The sequence below is a fragment of the Salarias fasciatus genome, chromosome 2 (genome assembly GCF_902148845.1).
Source record: "Salarias fasciatus chromosome 2, fSalaFa1.1, whole genome shotgun sequence".
NCBI lineage: Eukaryota > Metazoa > Chordata > Actinopteri > Blenniiformes > Blenniidae > Salarias > Salarias fasciatus.
The window spans coordinates 7,035,246-7,049,110 of record NC_043746.1 but is presented as its reverse complement, the minus strand read 5'-3'; the positions used below and the strand labels follow the sequence as shown (position 1 = coordinate 7,049,110).

The following is a 13,865-nucleotide window of genomic DNA, read 5'->3' as shown; positions in this document are numbered from 1 at the left end:
CTGCAGCATCACCAAGTTCTAAAAGCATAAATAAATCACAAACAACAAGGACTTATACAATCCAAAGAAACAGAGCTGAAAACAATCACTGTAAACACACAACGGGTCTAATTCACTGAGATCCTCTGTAAAGCATGCTGAATTGCACTTATGCAAATGCATAGGCTGTGCAGGTGAATGACTAAGAATAACACCATGACTGGCATCATGTGCTAATATGAATATTTAAATGAGGGTTCTAAACGCTGTTTATATGAGATCAATCAGCTGGAAAGTTTTTCTTCCCAGCGTGCCTGATGAGAATGGATTGTACGGTGAAGGATGCAAGCAAGTTTTATTTTTTTTAATATCAAGATGAGTTTCTCACGCCGTCGTCACCTGGAAGTGATTCATCTCCTGATTCGGAACATACTGGGAAGTGTGAGTTTATCACAGAGAGAGTGAATGAAACTCCAAGACCTCACATCCAGAAAAATGTGACTCCCTGGAGTCAGATGTGTAACAGCACATAAATCAGAATTTGGAAAAATAAAAGAAAAACTACATAATGGGAAATGATCCTTCACAAAGAAAAACTTTAAGGGAAAATATAAAAAATCTGATAAAGTTTGCGACAAAAGTCATTGGGAGCCAGCTGAGGAAATGTCTCTCTAACACCAACGGTTCCACTAAAAGGCTGCACTAACGCAATGATGAACACCAGCATCTTCAGAGGAAGTGAATCACGGTACTTTAAGCTAACTGTGCATGATCGAAATGAAGAAGGAAATGCGATCGAATGCATGTTATTTGCCCGAATTCTCAGTGCGTCCAATTAGCAGGTCAACTTCCACACGTGTGTGCACGCACATGCAAAGGTTTAGAAAATCAGACCCAGCGTGTTAATGAGATATAAACACAGGAATCACCATTTGCCGTGTACATACAGTTATTAAAAAGCCCCTAATGAGTTAAATGTGTAACTTCTGCTTGTTAGCAACTAGGGATGTGTGATACCACTTTTTTTCAGACCGATACCAAGTACGAGTACTTCATCTTCAGTACTCACCGATACCGATACTTGCATACCGATACTTTATATGCATAAAATGTAAAATAATGCAATGAGATTATTTTTGAAAATGAATTTTATTTCCAATAAAAAGGCAGCCCAGCCACTACGTTTAAGTCCAAAATAATAGTCTGAAAAATAAAACAAGCAACTCTGAGTTTGCACTTATTTAAATGAAATTAAGTGCAAGATAAAACAATTTCTCTGAGTTTTACACTTTACATAAACTAAGGTTTTTAAATGTACTAATTTGAATGATTTTTTTTATGAACTAAAGTCAAAGATAGAAAAACCCCTGAGTTTAAAGAGTTGCTCGTGTTATTTGTGCTGCTCTCGGATCTCTGCTCTTCAGTTTCTCGGTCTTCTGCAGAGTTTGCCGTCGAGTTGCTGCCGGAGTTTTCTTTTTTCCAGCACAACAGCGTCAGACTCTCGTCCACAAGCTTCGCCCTGAGGTGTTTAAACAAATTACTAGTGGTAAATGAACAACATCGCGCACCTCCTTTAGCAATTTTAGCATTGCAGAGTTTGCATTCTGCAAAGCTCGGCTCGTTTTCACTTGTATAAAAGAATTTCCACACCGGCGGAGTTTTGGTGAGACGAGCAGCCGTTCTGGATTCATCCTGTCGTCTCTGCTCTGGATGAGACTCATGGAGAATCAACCCGCTGCAGTGAAGCCCTGCGCCTGTCAGCTCCAGAGAGGAGCTTCTTCCTCCTTCATGTTTGTCGGCAGCTTGCATCCCATTTGGTTGCACTACCGCCAACTGCTGGTGAGGAGGGCTTACTACGCGTGGGGTTTTCTTGCCGTGAGTATCGGCGGCTGGCATCGGTAGCCTTCACGAGTACCCGATACCTTGAAATAAGGCCAGTATCGGCCCGATACCGATACCTGGTATCGGTACTCGCACATCCCTATTAGCAACTGTGATCACTTGGAAGTGAAGATCATCTGTACTACATCAAGTGTAGGAACTGCTAAAACGTATATGATGAGAGTTTGGATTGAGATTTCAATTTAGGATTACGTTTAAGAGTTGTCACAAAAGGTTTGTCATACTAAAAATATGACAAATGAAAATCCGTTTGTTTCATGTTATTAAGTGTGAATTTGAGTTTCTCACTTCAGCTTGAATCACAGTACAAAGACAAATTTAATCTGGACTGCCAGGACGACTGTGTACAGCTGACATATTGTGATTTCACATTTTTCTAAAAAAAAAAAAGCACGTTTTGCATTGGAAAGGAAAAAAAAAAAAAAAAAGCAATATGCCTGGAATAAAAGTGTGAATGTGGGAGTGTTATGAATTTATGCTAAATCCTTGTTGTAGCATCAGAAAGGCCGCTTCCTCTTTCGGTGCAGTTAATCCTCACTGTGTTCTACCTGTGCAGCTCTGGCTGGGAGCGCTGCAGCAGCAGCAGCAGCAGCAGCAGCAGCTCCTGCGCACGTGCGTGTCGGTGGACGCATGCACATGCTTCGTACCTCGCAGATGTCCTTGAGGTGTTTGATGTAGTGCCGCTCCGTGCTCATGATCTCGTTGATGACGTTGGCCCGCATCTGGTCCCGGTTCTGGAGCGGCGAGCCCAGACACAGGCAGTCATTGGTGGGATCCAGGTGCCCGTTCTGCACCTCGCTGGTCCCCTCGGCTGGCTCCGCTCCCCCGTCCTCCTGGTTCACCCACAGCTGAGGACAAACACACACACACACACACACACAGACAGAGCCACATGCACTTGGATAAGAGATGTGTGCTGTTAAGTGTACTAGAACAACAAAAAAAAAAACATGAGTAAACATTTTAATATTGCTCTAAAACTTTGCCTTCAGAGTGTCACTCAGGCACTCTTCAGTATGAGCATGAATGCACACACGTACATAAACACACACCTCACACACACAGAGCTTCACATGGAAGACCTCCGGTAGTTTGGACAGTGAGTAAAACTCAGAAAGGTTTGGGAGGCACTGCCCAAAGACTCCAGAGTAACACAGAAAAAGTCCAATAACAGAGTCTTTCTGGCACTGAAGATATTCGGAGAACGTTCAAGGCACTGTGTGTGACTCCAAAAAACAAACAAACAAAAAAAATCTCATTGCTTGCCCACCCTGCTACACATATGCATGCATACACACACACACACACGCGCGCTCACACACACACACGCACACACACACACACACCACCACCTCGTGATCTCCACACGCAAGCATGCGCACATACGCTCACTCTCAGGTCCACATACAGAGCGTATTCCACTCTCGCTCACAGAAAAGGGGCCAAGTGAGCGTGGTTTCAGATGCCCAGCAGCCAACACCTGATGACACACAGTTTGCCAAGAGAACATCAAAGAACCGACGGGTAGAATGCCAAACACAAGATGAGGAATGCAGCGCCACAGACAAGCAGAGTAACGGGTGGTGGAGCACTGACTGCAGACGAGAACGAGTAGCGCAGCGTTACGACTGAGTATTAGTCAGAGTCAATAGTAAATAGAGTACTGAAGAAGAAAGTGATTCGTGATCGAAACAGAATCTTAGCAATTATTCCGAAATCCGTCTAATTCTATGCACACTTTTGAAGAATTTTTACCTAAGAGGGAAAAAAGAAAAGCCGTTGAGAAGACGTTTAGCATTAGCTTTACTCTTGACTCCTCAGTTCTACCTCTCTATCGACCCCGTTGAGGAATGGCGTGATAACGTCATGGGTACGTTAATGTCTGGAAATGTCGAGGGCACGTTGCGTTGGACAGACTGGAGCGGGCGGGTGGGCGGGCAGGCTGGATGGGTGGATGAAGCTGGGAAAACGCACCTTTGACGTGGTGTTTTGGAACCGTGGAGTTGCTATGGGGTTGATATAGAAAACCTGTTTTGTTTGGGGCTGAGGAGGGTGGGGTTCCACCTTGGAGAGAGAGAATGACAGAACAGAGAGATACTGTTTGGTGGACAGTCAGTCAGCCTGTCTGCCCTGCCCTCTCAGGAGTGAATATGGAAAGGGTGGAGAGGTGGGGATGGCCATGAGGAGTGTCTGGGGTTGGGAAGGGAGGGGGAGGACTCCACCTGCAGCAAGGACGCTAATTCTCCCTTTGTGAAATAAATATCCCCTCTAGGCAAACTGTAAGCTGCATGAACATATCTGCATGGATAATATAGAGGCCGGTGTTATAAATATATGAAAAACCTTAAAAGAAATGTCTTAAGAGATTTCCTCCTGTGAATTTACTTGTTAATTGAGAAGATTTCCATTGCAGATTTGAGGATTATCAAGTCCAACTCACTGTGAGATTGCACTCCTTGACATCTGTCTTCCACAAATTCTGCCTTGACAAAGCTACAAAGGCTCAGCTTCCTGAGATAATCAGAGTATGTTTGTTTTTTAGGTTGCAGTTTGCGGTGGTGTTATCCTCCACTGGGCGGGACAAAAAAAAAAAATTAAGAAAAAAATCAGGAACAGCTTTCAAAATAACGCAGTTCAAACTAACACCACTGCAAATAAAACCCCCAAAATAAACACGTATTGGTTTAAAACCTCAAAACTGAACACGGATTTAAAATAAAACCTAAAAACTGAAGGTGTAGGTGCGGCCAGTGAGTGCATGTCTTCCACTGAGACTTCCACTGTCAGCCGCGGGAACTTCAAAGAACCACTGTGGCGTTACATTCTGGATATACATACAGACAACTCTTCCAACATCCAATTAGAGTACAACAAGTTAGAAGTGTGAAAAAACATGCAGCGGCTCCATGAAACGTGTGTGCCTGCTGCTGTCTTTAACTGTGATGCGGATGAGATTATATAATCATGATGCAATGTGAGGATTGTTGTCAACTTAATCAGATTTCTAACATGAAAAGGGGCACTTCCTCGTCTTTGTTTCGTTGTGCCTGAAGACATTCGGCAAGCCGATCTCTGGAGTCTTAATTACTGTTAAAATCCAGCGTTATTTAATTGTGTATCTGTGGAGCGAGCGTCGTCAGTGTGTGCGCGATTCCTTTTGTGAGTGCGACAAAAAAAAAAAAAAAAAAAAAAAAAATCATTGTGCCTGTGGACTTTCCAATGTGTGTGTTCATCAGCCCGGGCGCATATGTCGGTGTGCCTCCGTCTCTGTGTGTGCATGGGCGTCTGTTGTTCCTGTGGTCGCTGGCCAGCCATGGCTGCGGCTAACTCACCCGTACGAAGCTGGCAGGAAACCATCCTTCCTCCTCGTCAATCTGGCCCCACCACCAGTCCTTGTTGGAGGCGTCCAGCACCTTGATGACGTCGCCGGCCTTAAACGCCAACTCCCGGTCCGCCATGGTCACATGGTCCCATACCGCCTCAGCGTTGACGATTGAACCTCCACTTATCAACTGAAGACATTTGAGGAAGAGACAGGGGGGGGGGGACATCTTATGCTTTATTCTCATCACACACTGATCGGGACAACACACAAACCACATCTTCTCACAACGCCGTCTCAATCAGATATGACTTTGTCAGACGTCATTAGCTTTGAATTTGTGCAAATTTAGCTTGATAATCCCACTCAAGATTCCTAATGGTGAAAATACACACTCTCACAGTCGGGGCCCGGTAGCAGCAGCTATGGAAACACACACTGCCAATAAACCAACGCGATAGCCAACACGGACCGTAGCACGCTCCAGACATGTCGTTTTCATTAGGACAGCAGAATTCAAACACCAGGCAACACCAAGTGTCTCACAGGGGCAGAGGAACACAACATGACAACAATGCAACCACACACACACACACACACACACACACACACACACACACACACACACAAAAAGGCAGAGCTATTAGGAGAGAAACAACAGTGTTCAGCGACACAGCACCAGTCTCCACACAGAGACGCTAATTGGCCCATTATGACATTAGAATAATTACATGTGTTAATGTAATATAAATGCTGAGGAGAAAACAAATGTGAAGGGATAATCTCCTTTCCTTCATGCTGTCACTGGGGCTTGTTATTTTATCTGCAGCACTGTCTCCCTCACAACGTGGAAGGATGACTCATCAAATCTACTCTATTGATTTCAAAATCATGAATTAATAATGTGGACATTATGCGACAACGAAAGGAAACGTTTACGCCGCGTGAACGTGCGTGACGGCCGACAGACCGGGACGGTGAGGGGATCAAGTGCTGCTGGGAGATTTCTGAAGGGGCTAAAGGTTGTTCTCGTTTAAAGGACGGCGGCGAGGGCCCTGGCATCATCAATCTGCAGCCGCGCCATCCGTCAAACAGACGACGACAGGGGCGCACTCCCATGCATACGTGCGCACGTGCAGCCGCACTCCTCCAACTCTGTATGCATTACACCCGTGCACGCATCCGTGGCACAATTCCAAGTGTTTGTTCCAATTGTTCTCTCCGACGCAGCGTTCATCAGCATCCTCCCATCGTCCAGAGAGCGAGCCGTGCGTCCGGCCCCCGGGGCCGTGGGCCGAGCAGCCAGCGCTAACCGAGCGCTAACCAGGCCTGACAGGAGACGCTTAGGCTCTAGGTACGGAGTTATCAAAAGCCTGGAGACGCGGATGTCACATGCACAGAAACAAAATTAGCTCCTAACTAACTCGCAGGGCTTTGTGGTGTTTTTAAATTATTTACAAAATGAGGAAACGTGTTGAAATCCACCTCATCACTTTCACTCAGATATGCTATTCCACCTTCCTGCTGATGCAGTGTGTTTGTGAGAATGCTCTTGAGAAAGCAGATTGTGAGTGCCCTCGTGTGCTTTTGTGTGTTTTGCATGTGAGTGTGCGTGCGTGTGTGTTTGTTTGTATTCATCCGGAACGCCCCTTGAGGACCTCGGCTCTCAGACTCAGCAGCTCCGCTGACCTGTGGACGAGCCCACTTCCCCCGGCGGCTCGCTAAGACAGCTACAGTGGGGGATATAAGCCAATCAGAGCCCGGGGAGTAAACACAAGGAGGGACGTGCATGTCTACAAGGGAAAGAGCAGCCGTCGTCATGGTGACAGATGAGGATGCTTCGCCAGTATTGACAAGATGATGGGCTGAGGCAGGGACACTTTGGGATGCACCACAATGTTTTCTAATTCATGTGTGTGTGAGAGAGAGAGAGGGAGTCACCAAACACACACACACACACACACATACAGAGTAATCTTTCTCTGCTGTGAAGTAATAAAACCTCTGAAATGAGCAAATCACACTGAAGTGATCATTTTAGCACCAACGTAAAATGCTAAGTTGGATTTTAGAGGTCTCTGCATGCAGATCCACACATCAGAGATGCAACCAGGCACGTCTGTTCACTGGAGCGTCACTCTGGACTGGAAGCTGGGGCGACAATAGCTGTATCCTATATCTCAAAGCTCTCCACTACAGGAAGAGAGGAGGATTACCGCAAAAACATGTGTCACGCTGCCATGGAAACAAGGCCAATGAAGAGTGCTTGAAAACATTAAAACATCATCACTGATTCAGAAGGAGGGATTTGATTTAAATAATCTATTACACAATCATGATTAAAATTTTAAAACAACTTGTAGCAATGAGTAAGTGCAAGTTAAATAAGTTGTACTTGACCGTCACCATCTGATACGCGGACCCTCGGCCTATAAACGTCCCACAGAGCAGCTCGCTGAGCAGATGAGCTCTGGCACCGAGGTCAGTCTTGCCTCGTGCCCCTCCATCCTGCCTACGGCGCCACTCCATTTTCAGGACCATTCACTACAAGCACAATCTCTCCAGTCCCCATCAATCTGCTGTAATACAGGCAACAGACAGAGAGAGCGACAGGCAGAGAGACAGAGATCCATTCACAGCCAATGCTCCTCTCTTCTCAGCTCTCCCCTTCCCCTCATCCCTCCATCTCCCTAATGAGATCAGTACTGCCCTCTCCAATATATTGCATCCCCTTTTTCCCTCTACAAGTCTGAATAAATTAAAAGCATTACATAATCAATCTTACCCGTCCCTTGCTTCAGAACAACCCCATACCTAGCTTGATCAAATGGCATACAGTAAACACACAGACACAAACAATGAGAGGTGTTGCCCGCCGTTACCGGTGTCTCTGCCGGCTATAATGGCCATTGTCATCATTTTAGTTACACTGCAGTTACAACATCAAAGATCAGAGGGCTACACGGCCCCCCGGAAACCGCAAAATCTGTATTTGGGTCAATGCAAATGAATGCAGAGGAATATTCCCCTATACATTCGATACATGTGGCACCGCTCCCGGTTCAGAGTTAGAGCACGTTTTAAGCACAGACACGGGGCATGGAGAAGGAAACACTGAAGAAAAGAAAAGCCCATTCACTTGCTTATATCATCTTTGCAGCACAACACATCAGCATTCACTGCACCGGCTGATCCACTGCATTCCAACATCCTCCTCTGTCTCTAGCCATAGCACAGCTGCAGCACAGCACCTATAGCATCCCTGAGCCAACACACACACACACACTCACACACACATGCACACACACATACACACCCCTTACCATGTTTGTGGCATGAAACTGTTCAGAGAGTGTATGCATGGAGAAGTCCGGTTCATACAATCATGATAATCAAATCCCTTTTTTTCTGTCTGTCTTTCTTTCTTTTTTTCTGGGAAGATGGGCGAGGTGATGGTCCTCCGCGAGCGCCGACTCCGAGATGTCAAGTAACAAGGTGCTGTATTCCAGAAAGAGGCTTCTCTTTCCGACGCACTGAGCGAGTCTCGCGGTCCGTCCTCCCTGTGTCTGCCAACCCTGTTATGTAATACACTTATACCCTGAGTCTGGGAGCCAATCAAAGATGCTCTGCCTAAAACCAGTGAGGAATACACACACACACACACACACACACACACACACACACACACACACACACACACACACACACACACACGCTGTTGTCTCCCTTGCACACACCATCTGCACATTGACACTTCTGACTGCACAGCATTTAACAGAACTCTATTAGAAGGCACCTGCCCTGGAGGAATCACAAATGTGTTAACACTTGGGACGCGTGCAGGACTCAAGATTCAGGGAGGAACAACAGATAACACCCACTCAGGACTACCTCTCACACGCCGCCTGACACATGCGTACATGTGAAACACACATCTGCACGCAGCCGCGTCTCGTCGCCGCCGCCGCCGGAGCGAGCGGCGGCTTACTGCAGTACGCCTCGTGCTCCGGTGACATTTTCACGATATATGTATTTACAGTCCTGTGGGGCATCTGCAAGCGGAGGAGCACGCTTGCACTCCGTGCCACAGCGAAAGGAAAACACCAGCCCACATGCCAGGGCATGTGATGGAAGCATCCCTGTTCATAATACATGGCATCCAAAACCTTACTTCCCACACCTACTGTTCAACATTTACCACTTCACTACACACACACACACACACACACACACACACACACACACACACTGAAAATGCACAGCACTTAGCCTTGAGTGTGAGGAGAGACAGAAAGAGCACATACAGTATCCTAAAAAAAAGAAGGAAAAAAAAGCTGAACCAATCTTCCATCCCTATTAATAGGACTGTCATGGACAGCTCTGGGATAGGCTTTTAGCATATCTATTTCTGACATTCATTCAACATTCATGACACCTGCCTCCAATCCTTTATCACAGACTGAGCCGCTGCATGTCTGAAGAAAATGAGGGGGAAAGGGAGTTTTTGTGTCATCTCTGCCTGACACCGATATTTCACTCCAACTGCAGACGTAAAGCTAGAATTTCTATCCGTCGCTGTGAGGTGCAGCACCGAGCCACGTTCAGAGGCAGGTGCCACGCTGGAACAGTGCAAACAGGAGAAATGTGAATATTGGGGGCTATGAAATGGGAGCTGAGTTTAGCTGAATCTAAAATGGGGGAAACCTGGAGTGACGGAGGCCCTCCTTTATTAAGGCCTAGCCCTGCCTGCTGTCGGTTACTGTTCAGCCGAGACCACAATGCTCCTCCAGAGCCCGCCGTCAGCAACACGAGCCTCTCGCCGGCATCGCTATTTGCTCCAAATATCACATTAACTTCTGAGCAGAGATCACTGCACAGCTATCCGCTGCCATATTGTGGATGTGGCTACAGTGGATCTCAATAGAAAAAACAAGCCCTGACGCAGCAGTGGGCCGTGGTTAAAACAGACACCATCAGATCATTTTATTCACCTGGCAGTCTGATTATGGCAGAATAAAAACACCCAATGCGCATAATCCACAATATATACAACATGGAGGAGAGGGGGGAGGAGGAGGAGGAGGTGGAGGAGGAGGAGGAGAGGAGGGGGGCATCATGTTTATATGCGGGGGAATATGAATTTCCAGTCAGCACAGTGAAAAAGGTAAGAGCAGCACAGAATCCGGACCGAGCAGCGGCAGACAGGACTGTAGCCGAACCACAAAGCGGCGAGGGGAGACAAGACATGAGGAGGACCGGGGAGGAGGTGTGGTGGAGGTGGAGGTGGAGGTGGAGGTGGGGGAGAAAACAGAAACACATTATGTTGTACCAACGTCATTCATTTCAACGCGGAGCCGTGATGGAGCGCCCGGTGTCCCCGCCGTCGCCCAGCGCGCGCCGCCCGCCTCCGCCTCTCCTCTCCCCGGCGAAGGAGCGGTGGTGGTGCGCTGCGCCGAACCGGGCCCCAGGCGCACATCCATCTAACGAGTACCGAGGATGAACATCAGCAGCACGTTCACAAGCACCAAAACCGCGATCACCGTGAACACCGCGCACGTCTGGACGTCCAAGGCCATGGCGCAGCGCTGCGGGCCGACGCTGCCGCTGCCGCCGCCGCTCGGATGCGGCGCTCCGCTATTCCCGCTCCCGCTTCTTATTAGACACGCAGCCTCACCGCGACCGACAGATCCACCATTACGGTTAGGCGAGAGTCGAAGAGGAGGAGGGACGCGAAGGAGAAGAAGAATGGAAAAAAAAAAAAAATAACGGTGATGAAGAAAGAAAAGATGCCGCTACGTATCTTCACACTCCGCGGTGTAATTCATAAAGGCACGGGAAGAGATGCATCATCATCATCCTCACCATCATCATCGTCATCAGTCTGCACCGCGATCTCTCCCCGCTAGTCAACACCTGCCGGTGTCTCTCCTCGCGCCGAACGGATCCTCAGCTCGAGCAAGGAGGGCCGGCTAGTCCCGCGGGGTGCCTGCAGCTGCCCGGCAGCCTTTCCGGGGGGGAACCGGGGAGGAGGAGGGGGGCACCGGGGGGCCGGGGCGGCGGTGCGGCGGAGGAGAGGCGGTCCTGCGTTGACGGCGATCGGCGCGCTCCTGTGCCAGACTACCGGCATCAGCCATCACCTAGAGCCGGGGCGGGGGAGGGGCTCAGCCCGCCGGCCCCCCCTCCTCGCTGACTACACCGACCACCGAGACCAGAATCATAACCTCATTCATCTCCCACCCCAATCTAAAAATACCGCGGCCGTGCCGGGCTGATTTATCATTTATCATTAGGAGCTGCGCGATGAAGGGGAATAAATGTCACAATAATGGATGCATGTTCCTCAGAGTGATCACCATCTTATAATTTTATTGGCATAATGTCAGCCTCTTCTGCAGGTTTATCAGTGGCGACACATTAATCAGGTCCGCTTGATATTATATTATATTATATTTCCACGTCCACACACCTGACCACCCCAGTGTGCCATCTCTGGGACATTCAAGGGTTTCAGAAGTCATTCTCACCACTTCAAAATCAACTCAATATGGTCCAACCCCAGCACCAAGGCTGAGAGGTTACTGGCCTTTATCACCGCCCTAAAGTTAAAGTCAGAATGCAAACCAGTCCAGTAATTACAGTTGGTCAGAGTCCTTGAAATAACATAACAAGGCCTTTTAATTGGCTCTGGATTCTCTAATTTCACCCATCACAGCACAGCTGGAAACATTTCAGGGGCATCCGTGGGCAAGTTGTGTATTATCACATTGTACTTCTGTTTATCTCAGCCAGGTGAAGCACAACTTACCCAGAATGCTGCAAATGATTATGTAAAACATACAAACAAGCAAAGACGGTAATGAGTATCCACAAGGTGCCGGATGTCCAAATTATTGGACATTTGAAGAAACATAAAGAAAAAGATGGAAATATTAGGAGAAAACATTTATTGCTTTTCCACAGATGATGAATTGTCGATTCTACTAAAGTAAGGGAAACAAAAATAAAGGGTTCAATTATCTGCTTTTATACAGTGTCTATGGATTATAGGAAAACTGCCACATTAGCCCATAAAGTGCCTCTGATGTGCTGATTTCTTTTTATGTGAACCAGAGTAACTTTTTATGATTATAATTTGGAAAAAAAGAACAAAAATATGGTAAACACAGATTAATTTTAATTACAAAGTTGATACACAGACCTGATAATTAATATTGGTGGATGCCTGGTTTATTTATAAATGATAAATAGGAACTCTCAATGCTGTTGTTAAAAAGGCCTTTGGCAGAGACATGTTGATCTGTGTGAATCAGAAACAGAATATAAAGTGAAATCAGGTCGACAGGTGAAAACATTTACATCCCCAGAAACTCCAATAAAGTTCTGTCTTAACTAAAACAAAACTATACACTCCCCTTTCTGCTCTAATCTTCCAAATTACAGTTTAAGGAAGCAACAACTTCACCCGAAGCAGTGAGACTTGCCAAGATCAACACAATGCTCTGACTGAAGCAGCAGTAAAACACAGGAACTATTTCCTAACTGACACACGCATTGAAAATAACTGTAATTTTTGCTTTGTGTAATTTCAAAGGTCAAAAATGAACTATGCAATGCTAATATTGTTTAAAATGATGCTTGTATAGAGATAGAAGTGGAAGGCATTGCAGAACAGTATAATAGTATTTATAGCCGGCCTTAAATCAAGCTCCTTTCAGCAGCAGGCCAGCGTCAGTGAAGAAGTAAAGCATCCAAATGTCAGTGGAAAACCTCATGCAGCTGTTCATTCACAGGAAAAATGCCCTCAACTGTCACTTCCACACAAAAATACCCGATTAAAGGTTCCAGGGCCAACAAAAAAAAAAATCTGGCATTCTGGCAAATGTATCCCTGCTTGAAATGTACTGAGCATATTTGTGAATGGTGGCAAAGCACAATGTATTTCAGGGTGTTTTATGGACACTTTAAACTCCACATAAAGAAAACTGTTAGTGGACTCGACTGAGAATCACTGCTAACATTACATCACATCTTAAAAGAAGTGAGAAATAGAGATTTTACAGCCGTCCGAGCTGCATATTTGGTATTCAGAGCATTATTTGCAGTGCCGTGTATTTTTTCTAAGGTTCAGTGTTGTGAGTGACGGGACAAGACTCGGGCCTGCATGTTTGCCGATGCTGTTATTGTCGCCTTCATGTTCACACTGATAGCTAAAGAGAGCTCTGTATTGCACAGGAGCGGATCTCAGCCCGCGGCTCCTCATTGTTGGCGGACTTGACGTGATCACAAATAAATTCATGCAGGAGAATCACTTCATCCCTCTTCATCCTTCAAACCAGCATCCGCCTATTACACCATGCAGCACTCACACTCAGAAACCACAATGTCTTCACGTTCGGCTGAGAGCTCCGAGATGGATCAAAAGACCTCAGAATAAGTTCAGAAGAATAACACCAAAGGAGTGCAATATATCAGTATTTTTAAAGCCATAAATAATTTCCAGGGCACTTTCTGCACATACATGCTGATAAAAGCAAAGGCTCCTGAAAGCTGGGCTTTCAGTGAGCAGAGAGCAGTGCGAGGCATCACAGCTGAGATATGACAACCGTCCTCAAACAGGCTTTTTTTCCACACTTTGCACTTGCGCGCGCGTGTGTGTGTGTGT

The 13,865-nt window shown here is 46.6% G+C and overlaps 1 protein-coding gene and 1 long non-coding RNA gene across 10 annotated transcripts in view; one reads left to right on the top strand and one right to left on the bottom strand.

The window, feature by feature from the left end:
• arhgef9a (Cdc42 guanine nucleotide exchange factor (GEF) 9a) overlaps window positions 1–13,865 on the bottom strand; it is a 48,961-nt gene that overhangs the window by 15,776 nt on the left and 19,320 nt on the right. For 3 of the 9 annotated variants that reach the window (XM_030115751.1, XM_030115775.1, XM_030115768.1), the window contains 3 exons: window positions 5,214–5,393; window positions 3,856–3,945; window positions 2,529–2,729 (listed from right to left, as the gene is read on the bottom strand). In XM_030115751.1, the coding sequence (XP_029971611.1) occupies window positions 2,529–2,729; window positions 3,856–3,945; window positions 5,214–5,393 (471 nt within the window). Of the gene's footprint in view, window positions 1–2,528; window positions 2,730–3,855; window positions 3,946–5,213; window positions 5,394–8,526; window positions 8,864–10,532; window positions 10,835–11,065; window positions 11,121–13,865 lie in introns of those variants that run through there. The other 6 variants (XM_030115801.1, XM_030115784.1, XM_030115809.1 and 3 more) reach the window with 6 other exon arrangements.
• On the top strand, window positions 5,468–5,664 carry LOC115405990 (uncharacterized). Its single transcript, XR_003933484.1, has 2 exons — window positions 5,468–5,525; window positions 5,556–5,664. It is a non-coding gene; the product is annotated as an uncharacterized LOC115405990 (long non-coding RNA).